General features: G+C 40.2%; 2 protein-coding genes across 3 annotated transcripts in view; both read left to right on the top strand.

Moving 5' to 3' along the window:
- Positions 1-4,708, top strand: part of PIK3AP1 (phosphoinositide-3-kinase adaptor protein 1) — a 35,725-nt gene extending 31,017 nt beyond the window's left edge. For both annotated transcript variants that reach the window (XM_058841739.1, XM_058841738.1), the window contains 5 exons: positions 889-961; positions 1,298-1,453; positions 3,169-3,239; positions 3,423-3,532; positions 4,611-4,708. In XM_058841739.1, the coding sequence (XP_058697722.1) occupies positions 889-961; positions 1,298-1,453; positions 3,169-3,239; positions 3,423-3,532; positions 4,611-4,665 (465 nt within the window). In that variant the 3' untranslated portion in view covers positions 4,666-4,708. The remainder of the gene's footprint in view (positions 1-888; positions 962-1,297; positions 1,454-3,168; positions 3,240-3,422; positions 3,533-4,610) is intronic.
- A 4,620-nt stretch (positions 4,709-9,328) lies between these two features.
- Positions 9,329-21,472, top strand: part of TM9SF3 (transmembrane 9 superfamily member 3) — a 45,005-nt gene continuing 32,861 nt past the window's right edge. The window contains exons 1-2 of the mRNA XM_058841743.1: positions 9,329-9,488; positions 17,421-17,616. Coding sequence (XP_058697726.1) covers positions 9,411-9,488; positions 17,421-17,616 — 274 coding nt within the window. The 5' untranslated portion in view covers positions 9,329-9,410. The remainder of the gene's footprint in view (positions 9,489-17,420; positions 17,617-21,472) is intronic.

Here is a 21,472-nt window from a genome sequence, read left to right as displayed (position 1 = left end):
TCATGCTGTGGCAGTCTGGTCTCCAGTGGATGAGGTTTTGGAAGTTGTCAGAACAAAGGCAAGGCTTTTCTCCTCCTGGTTCTCACTCAGAAAGGTCCTCTCTACCCAGAAATAGTCAGAGGAGTCCCTTCTTCTACCAGAGAAGAGCACAGTGCTACTTAAGTAAATTGCTGTAGAAGAGACAAAGTGGCATGCTCTGTGCCCCATGCCATGAGCAACTTTCAAAGTCTCTGCTCTGAATTTTGCTTCATGGTACAGCAGTTGCTTCATCTGCTTTTCTACCTATCCAGGGGTTTCCTACTCTCACATCTGTACATATTTCCCTGCTGAAAAAAGCTGTCTTTTTTTCTGCCTACCTTTTTGTACTGTAAGGTGTAATATGCTGCCACACAATGGTGAAGACTCTTTGCTCCCAGTTACATTTCTTCACTGGGGATATCCTGAATTCTGAGTTGTACTCACACTCTGGGATGCACGGCAACATTTTGTGTCCATGTAGCCAGAATTATCTGTTCATTAGTACAGAAAGGATTGTGCAGTTACTCGATTGTGGGTCTTGTTTCTGTGCCAGTGTCACAGTACAAACAGAAAATACAGGGAGTTCTAAATCCAGTCTGCTGCTTATCTGCAACTGCCCATGTGTATGTGAACTTGACCTTAACATACATAATGAACATCAGAAAAAAGTTGGCTTCTGAAAGACACACATGGGTTTCTGAAAGGAATAGATTAAAACCTGTTGACATGGTTTGGACTTCAGCCAGGTCTAGCAAGCTTTGTTACAGCTTGCCTGCAAAGTTAGCTAAAATATAATACTGGTTTTTGTCAGAAAGCTTCTCATCTTCCTTTATCCAAAGCCCTGAATAGAATATCTTGTGATGTTTTTAGGAAAATCTGAAACGTCTACGAGACAGCATAACCAGGAGGCAAATGGAGAAGCAAAAAAAAGACAAAAGTGCAGGTAAAAGTCTTTGATTCTGATATTCTCTGGTAATGAAGCAGCTGAGCATATTAACATGCTCTTCAGGCAGTTGTGTGTCAGTGTGTATTGTGGTTCTGTGATATTTTAATATACACATCCATGTGCCACTTGGCAAAAACTTAGGGAAGCTGCTTTGCTCCTTGCTTTCACAGCCAAGAAAAGGATGCTCACATCTGTGGAGTGTATCTTGATTCATTCATGTAAAGTTATGATTATCCTTATGCAATTGTGTTTAACTCTGTTCTTAAGTGCAGAACTGTCTCTTGGAGGCTGTAATTGCATAGACCTTTCTGAGCTGTTAATTTTCCCTTCCAGATTTGGAAATTACAGTACCCATTCGACATTCTCTTAATACTTTTGGGAAGCCAGAATGTGGAATATATGAATATACCCCCAGGAAAAATGTTTTTCCACAAAAAAAGGAGTTAAAACGAGGAGACTGGAAAACAGAAAGCACATCCAGCACAACAAGTAAGCAAGTTCTGAGTGTCAGCATCCCTGCAGGAAAGCTGGATGGAACACACTTTCCATGCCTGACCCTGGAGTCAACCCAGGGGACAGGACTTCTGTTCTTGAATCCCAGCACTGACAATGCCACCTCAAATCTTGCATGCCTCAGGCCAGCTGTTCTCAAAACTGTAAAAGCAAGTCCAGGTGTGCATCAAGTGGTTTGGGCATCTTTTGTCTGCATCTCTGCAGGAGGAGAACCTGAAAGCTGAGCTTAAGATGCTCTTGAGCCTTCCCAGGGAAAGGATACCACCTGTCTTCAGTTATTAGATGGCAGCTGCTCTGTTCTTGGAAAGGATGCTCCCATGCTGTGATTGCCAGCAGGCTGTGTGCTCTTCTGGCCTGAAGGGCAGTTATATTTCAGGCTGGAAACTGGTCTCTACGTGTTGTTTCTTCAGTTGTTTTACATAAAGGACAGCATTTTTCATTGGTAACTGTGGGACCTCTTGAGTGACTTGGGCAGTCTGCACATGCTTTTCATTACATTTAATTGTGCAAATTAAATCCCTGCATTCTTGCTTTTACTGCAGACTGAGCATGCTATTTTTGCAGAAATCATTTAGGATCAATTTGGTTCTTTGAAAGGAAACCTGACTTCCTGTGAGGTTACTACCTTAGTGATTCTTGGCATGATACCACTGGCATACATCCAGAACAGGTGCCAGAGGCAGCTGGCAGAGCTGGCTGGCTGGCTGAGCCAGTAACTTGCATACAGGTACATGTGAGAGAAGTGTTAACAAGTCTGCAGAGCTCACTCTATGCGGCTTGGTGCTCTTTCTCATGGTGTGATTGTGAGAATGGACCCTACCACAGTATTTAGCACTCTTAAGTGCTGCTGTTTTCACCAGCTGATGAAACTTAGCAGGAAGGGACTGCATCTTAGAAGAAAACCTCTCTAGCCACCATTTCAGTGTAGAGGTTTCTGAATATTAGTGTCACAGGATTTCATAGCCCTATAGAATGTTATCTATTTATGATTGAAACCAGCCATAGCAGTGTAAGATATGTGTGTGAGTTGCTGTCACTTTTGGAGTTGGCACGACTGATTGCAAAAACAGTCTCGACTCTGAGTCCATGACAGTTAAATGGGTTTATATAGATGGGTGCTGAAGACTGAACAAACTTGTTTTCAGCTTGGGAACAGACTAGGAAATATTCCTGTGATGAGTGAGGGTTGTTGTAAGAGGGGGTAGTAAACAATTATTTATTTGGAACAATAACTTCTTAAGCAGTCACTCCAGAAATGAATATGTGACAGAGCTCAGAGCTATCTATCTTCTTTTTAAAGATATGGGGACTGATAATTTAAATGTACATAAGTGTTGAATGTGTAACCCTTGTGAAAATACGTGCCTGACTTGCCAGATGATATTGGCATTGGATCTTTTCAGTTAGATTATGGTTTGTGAGTATTTAACCAGAAGACTGGATAAAGAAAGATAAGACAGAAATTTTCTAGAAAGAAAGCATAATTGAATGGCTTGGTCCTGCGGTTTGTGTTGTATGAAATGTTGTTATTTGGATCCTGAACACAGGAGAAAAGCCAGTGAAAATAAACAAATCTAAACAAGCATTATGTGTGCAAGAATTAAGCATGAGGTTAGAAAGAGCCCTGAGTTAGGGATTTGCTGTTAAATCCACCAGGGTTTATTAATCACTTTTTGTCTTGCTTACTCCAGGTAGTGCAAGTAACCGCTCCAGCACTCGGAGTATATTGAGTGTCAGCAGTGGGATGGAAGGGGACAGTGAGGTAAGCTCTGTGTACTGCTGTGCACTGTTCTGCTGTCCCTAACTACATGCCTTTGTTTTCATGCAAAAAAGAGCTCAGAGCTGGCATTGCATTTAGAGAAATGCCGAAACATAGCCACTTCTTTTGTGAAAACACCAAGAACCGGATTATGCTGTTCTGTAAACACTTCTCTTCGTTTTGTAGGACAGTGAAGTCCCAGAAACAGCAAGGAGCCGCAGCCCAGTTTCTCACCAAGTAGATAGGCTTCCTTTCCCAGAAAGGCCTCCCAGAGTGCCTCCTCGAGGTGCAAGCAGGTAAAGCTAAAATGCAGCTTAAAATGTGTGCTTTCATTGAATCCATATGGAAGCTTTGGACAGAAAGCAAGGCAGTTAGCAAGGCAGAAAGTGAGTGTGTTTTTGAAAAAAGTCTACCAGACTGTCAACACGCAGAGTTAGGAATCGTAAGGTCATTGCTTCTTGTCTGCATGTGGAGGAATCTGTTTCCTAGTTGGTAACAAGGCTGTTGCAGTGCTGTCACTGAGGTTCATGCACAGCGAGGGGCAGCACCAGTGAAGGACACAACGCTTGCCACAGTAAGACTGACCCAAGTGGAGCCGAATCCTGCCCTTGGCAGATATTTAGTACCTGACCCTCCTGAAAATATCCTCTTGGAAGACACAAAGTGTAGTGCAGGAGGAAGTTCCTTTTGGGATTCTCTTGGACTTTTTTCTTTTTGCAAAGTTCAGATCTCTCCAAAGCATATATGTGTACATGTATTACTGGTCTCAAAGAAAGAACTGCACTGGTTTTATAAAAGGTGTTGAGGAGTTTTGCCTTGCTTTGATCATAAACTTAAATAACTTGTAAACATTCCTTTAGTTCAACCAGTGCAAGTCAATTAAATCTATTCCCCAAAAAGTTCTTTCAGTACAGATACTGATAAAATTCTCCAACTGTTAAAGCAGTAATTGCCACTGTGTGGGTGCAACAACAAGGTCTGTGTTGTTGCCTTGGCTTTGGTAAGGATATAGCTGGAATTTATCTGTAGTTAGTTTGAAAAAAGGTTTTGAATCTTTTGATCTCTTTCTATTGCATCTTCATTTCAGGAGAAAGTTACCATACTAAAAAAGTTTTGTTCCAACCAACTATTACAGAATCTCTTTCCAGTAATAGTAGAGTTACTGCAGCAGAAGAGCAGAAGAAATAGCTTGGACAGGAACAGTGCTCTGGCAGTTTGGCATCTGCTCTGTTGCTGAATCAACCTGTTTTTCTTCTTGTGTTACTATTGATGAAACAGTATGCTTATATATGATATTATTGCATGCAATGTGTTGTTCCAGAACTCTCTTTTCTACTACTTTTACATGCAATTTCATTCTCTGTCTTTTTATAGGCCTGTAAGCTGTGAAAACTTTTATCCTCCACCTGTGCCACCAAGAGGTCGCTGAATCTGTCAACATCTGTGGAATATAAGATTTTTTTTTCTGTTTATATATGTCTTTGTACAGATATTTTTTGGGCTGTCTTAAATTATTTATAAGTGGGACCCAAATGATTTCATCCCCTTTATCCCCCCTGAAACTCTGGTGACTTTTCCCATGATTTTCACAGGGACTTTTTTGCGTTCAGTAACTTTTTTTTAGTTGGAAGAATTTTGGTGCTTTGGGGCTTCAAGAAAAGGTGTCATCATTGGGAAGAACTTTGATGTGTGTCTTGGGAGCCCTGCACCAACATGAAGATGCCATTTGATCAAGAAAGCACATGTGTCCTTTTAGGAACTAAGTCCTGATAAGCATTGTTACCAAACCTCTCAATACAGTCTACCAGGGCGTGACTGGAAAACATGCTTTAAAAGTAAAGAAAATAAGATGTTTGAAAAATGATCATTACAGCAGGGACAGGTGAAAGTATTACTGCTTGGAATAACATTTTGGATACAATTATACTGACCTTTCAGAAGGTGTAGCATCCCCCTTTAGCTACTGCTATTAAACCATGGGGGGATGAGAAATTGTCTTCAAGAATGTATCTTGCATACAGCCTTAAAAATGCCTTTCCTTTTTCTGTTCCCTCCCTGAAGAGCACAGAAAAGGGGTTGTGTGTGCTGTATTCACCATGAAAATTCCCAAGATAGCTGGTAAGGGACCTTCTGTATCACAAACCAATGTACTTAAACCTTTTTCAGGAAGGGTGTAGGTATGGTGTTACAAAATCACATGACTGAGCTCTCAAATTAGAGAAGGAACTGGTGGTATTGCTGTGTTCTGTCTCTTTTACATGTGGTCATTATAGCAACAATATGAAGGCATTTCACTTCATACTCTGGAACAATAGAGAGTCTGCAATTATCAGTGCACACCTCTCACAAACACCAGCTGTATTTTAGCTGGCTGCAGTGAAAACAGCTTGGGGGCTGTACTCTGCTCTACTATTCATTTCTACCAATGTGAACCTGCAGCAGTTATGTCCAGTCTTTTTTCTGCCTGAGGGTTTACAAACTTTTAAGGAGGTTCCCTGGTTTGACTCTCTTCCAGGCCTTAAAATCTTCTGTGCATATCCCAACCCTTGGGAGACAAGATTAAGGCTCTGGTTGTCCATGAGTGACATAGATAGGAATTCTGCGAGATAACATTCAGGGCAGAGAATTAAACTTCATTACATACTTGGTTTTCAGGGATGAAAGAGGGGGAATGGCTTGAAAAACAGCATCTGTATTAGGTAATCCCTCTGGTATAGGTAGGACATGTAGAGCTTCTGTCTGATCATATCAGCTCCCCTTCATCTGTAGGAGAGCAGGTGATAGACTTGCAGTTCCTTTCTCTTGCAGGGTGGCAAACCCAATGTGTGAAGCTTCAGAAGTGACAGCAACTGTGACTTGACCAGCACTGAATGAAGGTGGAGAAGCCCTTTCTGCTTTCAGGGATATAGGCATATGCTAAATATCCTCTATGCATTAGACTCATAGAATTTGGGTGACTCCAAATGCAAATACCCTCTCCTTTTGATGACAGAGGCATGTTGTTGCAGGTGTTGTGCTGCATACACAGCACAACAGATACAGAGGTTTCCTTTCTGTTTTTCTGTTTTTGGTTTTTTTTTAATTTTAATTTATTTTTAAGGAACCTCAGTGCTGTCTCCAAGTAACTGCCTCTATAGACTCTTAGTGACAGTTTGCTTTTTCTCATTGTAGCCAGGGGAAGGATGAAGTGAGAGCTGCTTTCCTTTGCTCTTCTTGGAATGAAACATGGTTTCCAGCACTATTAGCTCAAATTGGAAGGAGGGAAGGAGGTTTTGGTGCTGAAATGAGGAAAACAGTGGCAAGGATAAGTGAAGAAATTAGAGATAAACTAGATAAACCGAAAGAAGAAATTCAGGAGCTTGGTTGTTTTCAGTTGCCACATATTTTGGTTTGCACACAGCTCCCTAGTTTTGCTCAAAAGTTCCCTATCTTCTTGGTGCTGACTGCAGCTGTGCCCTTGGAGCTGTGATGTGGTAAGAGGAATTTGTCTGCTTTCGCATCTGCCAGGTACAACATAAAGTAGAATTGTAGGATGTGGGTTAAAAGTGTAATAAGGCAGGAAATGAAGAGCAAATTATATGTGTATCATGCAAATTTTCTTTCAGCACTCTTGGACTGATGCAGCCCAAGGATCCATCTTTCCAAGCTAGTTTTAATTCTGCATCCTCTCCATGTTATAGCCAAGTCTCCTCTATGGGAGGGATTTATCTGAGTATTTGGCTTTAAAGATTCCTAATACCATGGTTGTGAACTGGATATTTATTGTGCTGTGGAGAGATGGTTATATCTGAATCCCAGAAAAGTAGCACATAAGTAGCATTTCAGTCCCTTTCCCTTTTGGAACTTAGATACTTCATTGCTCTGACCTGACCTATCACATAAAGCCTAATGCTGGTGGGGTTCTGGTTTGAAGTAGAGGTGAGCTGGGAAAAGTGGAGCTGAGCCATACTATAAATGCAGTCTGTTCAGGCCCCTTCTGCACTACTTAAGATAGGGAAATTGAAGCTGTAGTTTCAGGTGTTCCTGTCTCACTGTTGCTAGATTAGTGAGGGATCTCAGTAACCAACAACCACTGCAAGACTCTCACCCTATCAAGGAAAAAAGGAACAGCACTAAAATGGCTTTACTGTTAGATGCAGGTGAACAATTGGATGCAGACATGTCTTTCAAGCCTTTTACAGGCCAACAGTTATGCATTTCCTCAGCCACCAAAATCTGTGTTCCACATACGTTGGATTCATCTAATTGTTTTCAGCCTCTTAGATTTCAATGTATGAAGCCCCTGTATCTGTATTTTGTGCTGGTGAGCCTGTGGTGTGTGTTGTTTGCACCCAGGATGAGAAATGCACTGAATCTGAAGATTGGAAGAGACCAGAGAAGAAAACAGCATACGTGCAGATTGCTGGTTACTTGAGGAAGTGCTTGGGAGGGAAAGGGAACAGTGTTTCTGATGCATATTCAAGTTCAAGGACTGAACAGATAATAAAATCACTTGTAAAAACTTAAGTGGTCTGGCCAATTATAGGGACATCAACTAATCCGCCAGGTGCCAGCTGGCAGGCCTGGGGAAAGTGTTTGTTCTTTGTACAGCATGCCTTGCAAACCCTGCTGCAGCAGATGGCTCTGGTTGGCCCTGTTGCTGACTGAGAGACTTAAGTACTGAATAAACTGAAGATGCTGAAGTCTCCTCTCTGTGTCTCCCAAGGGTAAGCTACTCTATTTTGGACTGAGATGCAGTGACTAGAAAGAAACATATGGTGTTATCAAAACTGTCTAGGTTCTCTTTTTTTTTTAGTCTGTATGTGTGTGTGTAATACAAGCATGGCTTTTGCATGGGCTTTTGTAAGTATCTCTGCAGTGGCCTTGCTTCTACTGAAACAGTGCATGCACTACCTCCTGAATCTCTGGAAAAGGCTTCTTTCATATAAATGTACCTTGTGAAATATGTTCAGGGAAGGTAGACAGAATGTGTAAAACTTTAGCACAGGTGCTTTAGCACAGGTATGATGGTAACAGGGAAATCTGTTTTCTGTGTCATTTCTACAAAGCATGGATGACACGCAACAGCATGTCATCTGTTGTGTCTGCTTATTTGTTGTCTCTCTTTGATACGGTATAGCCCTCCCCGCTTTTTAAAAAGAATATATATGATAGCTTTTGACATTTTTTTACTGTATTTCTTGAATTTAAAAGTCGTCTGGTGGATCAATGTTCAATACCATGAGCTTTTTGGATTGGGGGCTTTGTTTGGTTTCAGTTTTTTACTGTGGACTTGTAGTTTGAGGTAAGTCCAGGTTTGAAGGAAGGTTTGTGGGCTTTGTCTTAGCCAGCACTGACAGAAAACTTGTCCTGAACAAAGTCCAGGTGCGGCTGTGCTGCCTCGGCGCCTGGTCTGGGCCCCTGCGGCTCTGTGCCCTCCTGCTGCTTGTGTGAGGGGCACAGAGAAGGGGCCTGTGTATTTCACACAGTCACAGAACCGATAAGCTTGGAAAAGATCTCTGAGAGCGTCGAGTCCAACCTCTGCCTGAACATCACCATCTCAAGTAGACCATGTCCAGTCTTTCCTTAAACACCTCCAGGGCCAGTGACCACCACCTCCCTTGGCAGCCCCTTCCAATGATCGACCATTCCGTGAAGAAACCGCGCCTAGTGTCCAAGCTTGAGGCCATGTCCTCTTGTCCTGTCACTGGTTCCCTGAGAGAAAACACCGCTGGAGCCTCCTTTCAGGCAGTTGTAGAGAGCGATAAGCCTAAGCCTCTTCCTCTCCATGCTCAACAGCAGTCCTGCTGCTCCCAGGACTTGTGCTCCAGAACTTACTTCTCCACAGCCCTGCGTCCCGCTTTCCTAAATGCCTTCAGGTTATTTTATAGATCAAAACGAAATATCAATTACAATTCCACCGCGTAAGAGCGGCGCTCCCATGCGCTCCTGCTGGCCGCGGTGTGTGCCAGCCCCGCGGGGCGCGGGCAGCCCGAGTCCCGCCCGGCCGCGCTCTGTGCCCGCCCGCGGCCCCTCCTGTGCCCGCCCGCCCCGCGGGGCTCCCGTAGCGCTCCCGTGGCGCCCCCGCGGTTCCGGCGGGCGGGCGGGTGACGTGGCGGGCGGGGCGGAAGTGGCGTCGGCGGCGGGCGCGGGCCGGTGCCGCGGCGGGGCCTGCTGGGGACGCCGAGGCCCGAGATGGCGGCGCCCGGGCTGCTACTGCTGCTCCTGCCGCTCCTGCCGCTGCGCGCCCGCGCCGACGAGCACGAGCACACGGTGAGGCGGCGCCCGGCTTCCCCGGGAGCGGCGCTCGGGCCGCGGCCCCCGTGCTGTGGAGGGCGGAGAGCGCGTCTCGGTGGGCGGGAGGGACGGGGAGCCGCGGGCCGCGGGGGCAGCGGGCGGAGCGGGCGGCTGCCGCCCCGCCGGGCTCCCTCCGCCCTGCTCGGGCTGTTCCGGCCGCGCGGGCCGGGATCGGGCCCCGCGCTCTGGCTCGGCGTGAGGGGGACGCCGGGGCGCTCGGGGCAGGGCCGCCCGGTTCTCTGATCCGGTTTGCACATCCTTGTGCGCCCGGGCGGGGTGTCCCACCTTTTCCTGGAGCAGATAAACGCCCTGGCAGGTACGCGTGCTTTGTTTGGAGAGCGCTGTTTGCTCTGCCCTCCTCTCGGGAAGATGTTTGCTCTTGCTTCAGAGCACAGGTCCGAGGCGGAGCGCGGTTCTGACAGCCCCGCGGGACAGGGGTGACAGCTCCCCTGGCAAGAGGCAGGGATAGCGTGGGAATGGGCTGGGGAGTGAGAGCAGGACGGGTACACTGCCACGGACCCGCAAGAAAAATGGGTGTATAAAATACTACTGATGTGAGCGCTCACGCATCGGCGTGAAAATAGTTTTTCTGAAGTGCTCCCAATATTACCCCAAAAGAATCTCTAGGAAAAAAATACCAGCGCTTCGTCAGTTTCTGATTTTACATCGGAGTGTTGTTTCCCATGTGTGAGAAAGTGGAAGTTTGTGTGATAAGCTGAGATGTGATTTTAGAACGAAACTTTCCTGAAAACCATCTCTGTTTCCTGCAAGTGGAGTGGATTAGAATGTGGCTGTGATTAAACACTGGGCTTGTCTGACTGGCAGGACTTTTCTTGCTCTTGAGCAGCCTGGCTGGTAAACACTTGCTGAGTTTCTTAACATAGTTTTCTTAAGGTGAGGTGTGGTAAAGCTTACCAAGTGTTCTTAATAAAACAGATAGATAGTACTGATAGTTTTTGTATAAGTGCTAGGTAATTAGTTGCCTCATTCTGTGCATTTTTGAGGACTTAAAACTGGTTAGGACTGTGTTTATTTTTTGAAAGGGAAAGAGATTTATTGGTGCTGCAATTAATGACAGAAAAGTTAATCTAATATTCAGTACTTTCAAGAAACAGATATTCTTCGAACTAGTTTAGGTCCCAGTTTTGTTGCTGAACCTATGCTTCAGAGTGAGGCTTCTGCTGAGGTGAGATGGTTTTCAACATAGCACTGTGTTTACTTTAAGGGCTGGTTGACTTAAGGGATTATTCATTACTAAATTAATATTGGTAATCTTCTAGGGAAAAAAAATAAAGCTGCTCACTGAATTTATTTGGGTTTGAGCACTCCATTCAAAAGTAATTTCTGATATTTTTTATGTCTTCTGAATGATTACCTGAACAATTATCCATGGAAATCACAAATTCCTTTTGAAGGCTTGTCATTTTTTTCATCTAAACAACTCAGCTCTGAGGGATTATAAGTCTATTTTGGTTTAGTATTCTCGTTCACATAGTGTCCAGTTTATTAACTGGATAGGTTATGTGATAGGTTAGGAATAGTTGGTGTAGAAAGACAGTTACCTTTTTTTGGAAGGCTGTCTCCTTGCTTGGGTATTTTGATATTTTAATCTTGTGTGGGAGATTGAAGTGGAAGCATTAGTGGCATGAATGAAACATGACCAGGGTTTTGTAGTAGAATACTGATTTTAAGATAAAGAACCTGAAGGAAGCATTCCTTAAATACGGCATTTAAATGAATTTTAGTTTTAAGTATGATTGCAGTTGGAAGGTTAATTTTCTTATAACCCAAGTGCATTACTACATTTTGAAGGCTCTGCTTGCTTTTGGAGAAGTGGAAGGAAAATTTAGGATTTGGTAATCTCAAACTAAATTTTCACTGACTTTAAGACTTGAGACCTGTAGGTAGGAATACACATCCTTATCCTTCCATTTCCTCAGTGTGCAGCTCCCTGGGGGAAGGAAGGTGTGCTGGTGCGTCCTGACACAGCTGTACAGGGTGTTATCAGTGCTCAGCATGTTGGACATACAGAACTGCTGCCTTAAGCTTTTAGTGCTGCTATCACATGGAATAATATGCAGTGTGTGCTATAATATGTATTATATGTGTCTTTTATTTTGTAATTGTGGACATCTAAGCAAATACTATAAAAGATAACTGTGGGAGGACTCTGCATAAAGCTCTAGGTCTATGCTATTGTTTCTGGAGATACTAGGTATGGATAGGGTTGTTGAATCAACAGCTATATTCCTTATCTTAAATTTGAATTAATCTTTAAAAATCACATCTGCCTTTCTTTGGAGGGAGAATAGTGTAAATACAATTACAAGATAAAGACATGGGTATTTAAAATGAATAGTAAGTGAAGAGAAATTTTTGACACATCATTTAAAAATCTCTATTGTCTAAAGACGGTACAGCAGCATAACTTCAGACCACAACAGAATAGTTTATCAGGAGCTAACTGAAAACTTGTCTGGTGATTCTGTAACTTATTTTCATGCTTCAGTACATGTCATGAACTTGCTCATTGCCTGTATTATAATAATTGCAACATTATTTGAAAGTTGTCCTTTTATTAGTGGAAATTATAGTATCAATGGGGTACTGGTGACCTTATCACAATGTATACTGATCCTGCAGAAATAGGGCTGGGGGGCTCCTGCCTGGCCTTTGCTTTCGCATCTTCTGTTGCTAGACATGTTGGAATTGATGATCAAATAGACAAACAATAAAACATTCTGAAATATCCTGTGGTTTTTGTTGCAGTAGAATGATCTAGAGAGTAGGTAACATTTTAATTATAATGTTGTTTCAGTTTAATTGTCTGTGCTCTCTAAAATAGAAATAAATGAAAAACATTGAAAAATAAACAAAACCCAGCCTATATTGTCTAGTAAAATTCCTAATTTAATATGGTTTAAAAAAGGTATTTTGCTTGACCAATGAAGTACGTTAAAACCCTGAGCATGTAAGGCTTATTTAAAATTAGTATATAAAATTAGGAACTGTGTATAGTATCTGAAAATCGTCAGTTAGAGAAACACTGTGAAAAACATTTCAATTCATGTAAAATACTTATTTGCATGTGAAGTTGTGCTCAGATGAGCAGCCTGATTCCTCTTTGAAGTTGTGTTTCCATTTTGAAGAGGTGAAATAAATGTCATGGAAGCAGGACGTGGTGTGCTGAGCAATCTTGTGCATCTAGGAAGTGTAGCAGTAAAAGTACTGCATGTACAGTAGTTCAGCCTGTGCCACCAGTACAGTTCTAGACACATCTTGGTAGGCCTAAAATTCAGAGAGCAATAAAGAAGTGTTTCTAGAAATAGCCTGCTTTGTCCTAAGGAGAGCATAAGGCTGAAATCCGCAGTTTAATAGGGTGTGGCTGTGAGGTGCAAACATTGAGTATTATCACAGTGCTCAATAGATAGAATATCTGTAAGATACTGACGACTACAGGCCTGGGATATTACTCTCCAAGTGAGTCTTGCTTGCTGTCTCCTGTATTTCTTGTCCTGCTTCTACATCTTTGCTTTGCCAGTAACAAATAATATAGGTCCTTTTCTCCCCCTGAAAGTTGTTAATTTTGGAGAGCATCATTCCAGACTTCTGCTTGAGAAAAGGAGTAAAATTGTATATTTTCTAAAAGAAACTGTCTTGATTTGAATTTATTTTGCTGAATCATCACATGAGATTTGGCAGTTGTAATCCTCTTTTTGTCTCCCATTGTTTTTTTGCGAAGTGTTTTCCTGGTTTAAAGAAGATTATCAGCAACCTGACAGTCTCATATCTTTTTCTACAATCTTTCATATACTGACTTAATCTAGCCTTAATTGTTTTGTAGAATAAATAGTCTATTTTTAGGGTTAAGAGTGCTAATTTCTGCAGTTGTGCAAAGAGAACATAAAGTTGCTTTCTACACCATGAGTGCCCTATTGGGTAACAGGAAGGAAAGGTTCATGTGCTGTACTGAAGGTCGTGTCAATGTTGCTATACTTGAATAGTTTCTAAACTGTATAGATATATGGAAATGGCCTTCATATTAAGCCTCCAAGTGGTGTACACCCCCAGCTTTTCCCTAATTGTATTACACAGAAGAGATCCACTCCTGGCCAGGTCAGACTGCACAAGCTTCCTGCCAGTTTAGTGTTCTGCTACAGGGAGCTAGAGTGGACCCATCGATACCAGCTACAAGGAGGAGCTGTAGATGGGTTGGATGTGATTTTAGCTTGCACAGGCACATCCCTGCAGCCCAGTGAGCAGGCAGCATGGTCATATTGTGCTGCTTTGGAACAGATGTCCTCAGCTGTGATCAGGGTTGTAGATGATATGTAGCTGCACTTGAGGTGCAGCGTGGCAATTACAGAAAAAAAGTTTCTGAAGGTTTGTCTCCCATAGCTTAATAGCTGTATGGTAGGTAACTTGTGTCAATGCTGAGACTTTTCAGGCTGCATCTAAATATATCACTATATATTCCATAGTTACAGGAATTACTGAGCTGATATTAAACATAGTGCAGAAAAATATACAAAGCTTACAGACATATTTTCATAAATTACATTAAGTGAAACATAAAAAATTTGTGGTTTATAGCATTCTGTCACATGTGGAAGTACTGAACTATGTGAGTAGCGCTACTGTGACCAAGTTGTTAAATGCTTATGTCTGTGAATATAATTAGGATATCTGAGCTGCATGCAGTATATTATCCCTTCATATGAACCAAAACCAGAAGAGCTTGCTGAGATACACCAGAGTACAGATTGCAGCATCTTCTTTGTTGACCTTCTTTGCCTTGTCATTTACTATGTTCAGCTTGGCCTACTTTAGGTTCTCTCTCTCATAGCATGACCTTTTTGCTAAAAGGTATGCTGTATGTAAGCCTTCTCAAAACCTAGCAATCCTCATGAAAAGGTGACAGTATAGTCTCTTACTAGATACTCTAGTGCTTTGTCTTGCAGAAATAAGTTTTCCTTTGTGTTGGCATTGCTATTTGTTGTAGATGATTTGATACTATGAATGCACTAATGAAACAGGGAAGAAAAAAAACCAGACAAAAAACCCACCATCAAACCGACACACTTGAGGTCTTTAATAGCACTGTGTTCTTGCCACCAAACTACCCTACCACTAGGCTAAGAATGTGAGGATGAGTTATGTCATGTCAGAGAAATGTATTTAAATGTGAAATTTAATAATTCAATAATTTAATAATTTAATTTATAATTGACAATGAGCAAAACCTAAAAAATGTTAAGAGAAGAAAATGTCCTTCAGTTTCTGCTAGACATTGCCCCCAAATTTAAGCTGAAGGTGCTTAAGTTGTCTTGCTTCCTACAATGGTCTTAATTTGAGGAGGCCACCAGGAACACGTGATGGATGGCAGACAGCTGTGCCTAAGGACAGTGAGTGAGGTGTTGTGTTTGTTTATGGAGCAGTCCTGAAAAGATTTATCTTGTGCTGCTCTGGGGTGGTTGTGAGAAAGTAGGAAGTAATAAATGCAGACTGAGTTCATTGCATCTGTTTGATGTGGCCCCTTTTCTCTCTAGAGCAGGCTGATGGCATCTTGGAGTCATTGTGGGAAAAACTTGTAAGTCCTGAAGAAGGACTAAGCCCCATGCAGATAAGAGACAAGCGAAGAGCAGATTTGTTATTGCAGATGTTGTAACTACTATTTAGTTATATTGGTAGATCAGAAAACATAGCAAGATTTTGCATATTATGTTCTTAATCTGTTGGTTTCTGCCTCATCTGTCACTTCTGGTATAGTTCCAAAAATGTGGAGGTCCCAGCTCAGTATGAAGCATGTCAGAAAGAAGCAGCTAAGAAAAGCAGTGGTCAGTGCTTTCTTTATGCAGGCAGTCAAAGATGAACTCACAGACCTAAGGATGTTGTCATATTCTATTACTGAAGGCTGAGCAGAGACATAGGTCAGCTCACATGCAAGCTGTTTGGTACAAGTAGTGCTAAAGTGGGTTCTTGACAAATTAAGACCATTTTGAGAAAGGGCTGGAAATATGTTCTGCAGCTGTTAGAGGAAGAAACAGAAGACATGATAGAAATAACAGGCTAGGAAGAGATATGGACCAGCTTGTCCCGTGCTCCCTTGGCAAGAGCTAGAGGTGGATTTGAAGTGCAGATTCCACTGTCTGCTTCTGCAGCTGAGGGGGTTGGAGCTGTGATTTTGCTTTCTTTCTGTTTTCTTTACCAACTTTCTTTAGACAAGTGTGCCGCACTGGTATAACATTTCTGGTTGCTGGCAGAGAGGAGGAATGTCTACTTTCTCTTATTTACTTTTTATTTGATGCTTCTTTGACATTCTTTAGCTGTCAGAAATGCTCTGAAGTGTGTGTTCTGCAAAGGGGCAGGTTTGTGAAACTGAGAAGTGTTTGGTCTCTGCTGCAGCTCAGAATGAAATTAGTAAGATATTTTAAGTTTCTTGTTGGAAACCACTCATGTAAGAGGCTGGAACAACCTTTGGACTTCTTTTTAAACAAAAAAGATGAGCCCTTAATTGAGATGGTGTGTTAGTTTAAAGGGATTAAATTATTTTCCAAAGCATGTTTGTTTAAATCCTTGTGTTTAACTTTTAAACATTTAATCTGAATAATTTTTTTTCATTCTGCATATACTTAATTATTTCTGCATTAACCTCTTGGTATGACTGTGGTTGTTCAGAATAAATGGAGTTGAAGAACCTTAGTTTGTTTTTTAAAAAGGGAGATGCAGAACTGTATTCAGTATTTCAGCTGTGCACTATATAATAGCTATGTCTAATTAATATTTTACTTCGTTTTCTTCTCCAAGGTGTTCTGTGTCTGTGTTTTGGTCTTATAATAGTACTTTATACTTCTGTACCTAAAAAATTCAGGACCTATGTAGTGATTTACTTTCATGTATATATAGTTATAAGTAGGGGTTTTTTCTGCCTTAGAAGTTATATAACTATCCCTGTCCCTCTTATTCTGTTGCAGTTATAGGTGAAGAAGTTGTTTTGCATCGGAGACTTTGTGTATTAATTAGCAAATCTAATACTTCGTCCAGATACATACAGATATAATGCAAATTATTATTTCAGATCATTTAATTTTCCTGAATTTGTCCAGTATTTGAATACTGATAGATTAATGGCTCTAAGTATTTTTTTGTTGTTGTTCAGAAGTAATAAGGGCTTGAAAAAAATTACTGGCTCCTAGACAAGGAATATGTTTTCCTGGCTAGCAATAGCTGTGGAAAGTGAAGAGTGAATGTTCCCTGAGAGAATTTCATGTCAGCCACCAGACTTCTTGCTGTTCTGTTTTTTCACTGTGGGAATGTTGGAAATGCATCAAAACACAGTTCTTCTGTCTGACTTTGGTTCTTGGCTACTGTAGGTATGCAACAGTTTAATTTTAGTGCTTCCTGTGAGGCATTGTGCTCTTCTGGGAATTTTGAATGCAATTTATACCCTTGCTAAAAAGAAAGGGAGCTGCATTTTAGGAAAATACAGAATATCTGTCCGTGTGGGTAGATTGCCTGACTACTTTGCTAAGATCTTGTTTAACAAGACATTAGTTTGGTGTTTCTTTCAGTTGAGATAAGCAGAGTTTTGCTTTTAACTGATCTGTGTTGTTACAAAATTAGTAAAAGCTTAATTATTTTCAAGACTTCTGTTTTTTTCCACTTCTGCTTGCTGATAGGTTCTAAGAAACTGTATGATCAACTTGGCTTTTCTTTTTCTATGAAAATAGGCTGGAAATTTATCCTGGAATCCCTATCATGCAAAAGACAAAAGTGCTCAACTGTCTTTAAATGTGACTGTTTCCTGTGATTGAACAATCCTGCCCTCCTAGTTAATATGAATGAGAACTTCTTGAACATTTTTATTCTGCTGGGCTTCTCATCTAACTCAGTAACTTTATCTTTCAGTACCAAGATAAAGAGGAAGTTGTTCTATGGATGAATACTGTAGGACCCTACCACAATCGCCAAGAAACATACAAATACTTCTCTCTCCCTTTCTGTGTGGGATCAAAAAAAAGCATCAGCCATTACCATGAAACCCTAGGGGAAGCACTTCAAGGAGTTGAATTGGAATTTAGTGGTCTTGACATCAAATTCAAAGGTAAGTGATTCAAAATGTATTTAATCACTTAAAAAAATACACAAATTCTTCAAACTTGGTCTTTTAATGAGAAGAACTGAAATTTTCTTGCTGCTGGCAACTGAGTGTGTTTTGTATCATTGATTGGTACACCCTTCAAGGTTACTGGCACTGGCTTTTGAGTTTACAGTGAAGTTTCCATCTACCTTGAAGGAATATGCTTGCAGCAGATATTGCTTCTGAAGTAATTGATACCATTTTACAAAGTAAAACTAAGTTTTCTGCATATGTTTCCTATGATGATGAATACTTGCAGATTCACTGCAATTGCAAAGGTATAGCAAGGGCTCAACATCTCAAAGTTCCACTGCAACATGAAGTTGATGATTTTATCCTTCTGATTACTGTCCTCTTTAAAATAACTTTGACAAATACCTTTATAGTGCTAACTCATCATACACCAGTCAGGATGGAGCAGGATGAAGCTGGTTTGGTTGGTTTTTTTTTCTGTTGTTTCCTGTCCTCACCATTTTGCCATACTGTTACAGAGAAGACATTTAACTTCTTTTGCAAATGTATTTCTTGGTATTAAGGCCTGAGTCTTCTGTTGCATAATTTCTCTGCGTGTGTCCTTTCAGATATCTATAGCTAGTAGTTGCAGAACTTCAAACAGTAACAGATTATTTTTGCCTCTTGAATTTTAACATTTATTAATTTAATTCAATTTATGTTTCTGTGTATCTTTTTTTCCAGAATACTACACTTCATTGCATCACTAGTGTTTAACTGGATGGAGAACTTATACATAGTATCTCTTGTCTGAGCATTTACAGTCAGATGGGATTTAGTTTCTGTAAGCTGTAAAAGTTTTATCCAAAAGTGGACATCTGCAAAATAAAAGACCTAATCATGTTTTTGCTAGCAGTAGGATAAGTTGAATAAAAGATTTTTAGAAAGTTTATTAATACCTTAAATTCTTCATAATTTTTAATTTGCATAGAGGATAGCATTGCCACACTAAAGGATTTTGGAGTTGAATCTTTCCTTTTAAGAAAGAAGCAGTACCTGTACAAACACTGGGAAACAGTCCTCCTACTGGTTTTTAACACTTGTAGTGTGCTGAAAATTTTGCTCAATGTGGGAGAAATGTTTTCTTGTCAAACCTCATAGAATGTATTCAGAACATAAAATGGAAAAACAGTGAAGGCAACTGGCAGCAATTTAACACAGTGGTGAAGATTAACAAAACTTCTGTTATCAGAATATAGTAAATGTTTGTACAGCCAGTTCGATGTGTAATTTTTACTTCAAGTACCCCAACTTTACAAAGAGATTCTCTTATTCCTGTGACAAATGCACCCTGTAGCTGCAGTACCAAATTGAAAAGACTAGAAGGTTTGTGAATTTAAGTTTACTGCAATGATGTAGCCAAAGCATAGAATTTTAAAAAATTTAATTCTTGTTATTAACACCTTGGAGCTTGGTAGATTGATAATCCATATTGGACTTGAATTGAGCTCCCAACCAAAGTGGCTGCAGGTCAGATGTTCTCAGTAAAGCAGATGGTACTTGGAAGCTTCCTAAGTATGTGTACAGGATGTGTGAAGCTGCACGTGTGCACTTCAGTTTTTTCTCTTGAAGTCTGTGTCCTCTGGATATAAGATGAGGACAATAATCTCCTTGCTGTTAACTGTTATCCAGCAGCTTCTACATCAGGAGCTGTTTTAGTATTTTTAGCAGTGGTCCATGAAGTGAAATGGGAGTCAGCTCTATTTTATTATCCTTAATATGCTGTTGAAAGTATTAAAATACTACTTTTTCTACATTTTAGAGTAGTAAGTATAAATTAATTGGAACTGTAATTATTACTATTTAGTATGAAATTAGTATTTAATATAAAATTATGTAAAATTTGTGTAATTCAAATCCCCTTGATACACAGGTTTTAAAAATAAAGAACTAGAGCAGAGGATTACAGTAGTTAAATTCATGTTTTTAGAAGCTTAAAAGCTGTCATAAACCCACTACAATTTATATCCAATTTATGTGTTATAAAATTTGGATTTCATAGACCAGTCCTCAAAGTTTAGCATTTGTATGAAGAAATCTTTTCCAGTTTGATTGTTGAAATGTGATGCTAGCTCAGTTTTTTGGTGATATTTTAAAGGTAGACCTTGTTCTTTGTGGAAGTGGTGTTCACTTTTTTTTTTTTTTTTTTTTTTTTTGTAACTAGATTGTATCAGTGAAATTGAATTTTTTTTTTTTGTAATGAATAAGTTTTATTTATGTGTGATTGATACTGGCTTCAGCTCAGCATCAGTGTTCCAGAAGCTGCTGCAATTAAACTGAAACAGAGTTGTTGGTGTTTTTGTGGTCGTTTGGTTTTTTGGTTGGTTTTTGTTTTCCTTTTTCCTTTCTGTTGACAGATAGAGGCTTGGTTGGTACCGATAGATTCATGTGTTCTTAAGTAAAAGATAGGGCTTTAAGGAGTGTTAAGTATCTAAAATCTGCAGCTGAAATAGTTATGATAATAAGTAATAAACTTTCACAGATTTTCTTCATGAATATGTGAATCATATCTAAGTTCTGAGTTAAAAGGCATCTGTGCTTTTCTTTATGTGCGTTTAGCATTATGGCAGGATTACCACTTGCAGGCATTTCTTTCTCTTTAAAATATTGTATGAGTTTACAAAATTAAATTCATTTTGAACTTCATACTTTTAGGCTTTTATCTTCCAAAGTGAGTAAAAGTGAAATAGAATTGTTCTAATAAATAGCTTCTGCAATAAAAAATAATTCCCTTCGCAACATTGTTTGACTGGACAACAGTAGCAGGTAAGTGTGAAGCTGCATGTTGTTCATCATATTCAAAGAATTGTTTAGGCTGCAGCTGTTATTAGCTGAAGTACTAAACTGTTTAAGTGAAACTGGCAGTTGAATCAGTAGGCATTGCCTGTATTTTTTGAACTAGAATAAAAAAATTATGATTCTGCAGAAGTGTGCCCTTCTGAGAGTGAAGGTTTCCACCTGAACTCCCATGGTGGTGACTGGTGGGAAAAATGTAGAGTCTATTCAAATCTCCATGAAGTAGTTTTTCTTGTTTTATTAAGTGGCGTATGAAGGGATACATGTTATGGTACAAGATCGCTGGATTTTCCTTCTGTTTCAATATGGACAATGTTCTTATATCACAGGTCTCAAATCTGTATAAGTACCTGTGTGAAGGAAGAAATTAATTATTAACATACACTTATATTGAAATATAACTTTTAAGTTTTTGGTTGGCTTAATTATCTTTTCAAGCTAAATCTAGGATAATGCTTTTTAATGAATATGTCAAGTTCTTTACTTAAGTATTTGAATGACATTATCTGTTATATCTGAGATGTAGTAAATTATTAAATGTATTGAACATTGCTATAATAGCAATTTGAAAATAGCAGTTTGAAAATTAATTTTTGATATTACCATACAGTGCCATTAAAGAAGAATTTAAAGGGGAAAAGTATGTTTTAACAAAATTGCATTTTGTACATCTTCGGAAATGTTACTAAATGACCATTTTTCTAATGGGAGAATTCTTCATCCAAACTTTCTTCTGGTACACCTCTAGAAGGATGACATTGAGAGCTGTCAGATATAATGAGGTTTTATATGGTTCACATGTTTGAATAAAACCCCATTGATCTGACTGTCCGTAGGAGATCTGAAATCCAGCTAAGCACACTTGCTTTTCTCATGAATCATGCTTTTAAAAAAAATTCCCAAATGTGCTACTGACATTACTGAAGCTTTATTACATAGCAGATATTACCTCTTTCACATCCCTGATACAAAGGCACCACAAAACCTGCCTTTAAGCTTGCTCTCCTCTAGG

Source organism: Poecile atricapillus, chromosome 6 (genome assembly GCF_030490865.1).
Source record: "Poecile atricapillus isolate bPoeAtr1 chromosome 6, bPoeAtr1.hap1, whole genome shotgun sequence".
Classification (NCBI taxonomy): Eukaryota; Metazoa; Chordata; class Aves; order Passeriformes; family Paridae; genus Poecile; species Poecile atricapillus.
This window is presented reverse-complemented; position numbering and strand designations above follow the sequence as displayed.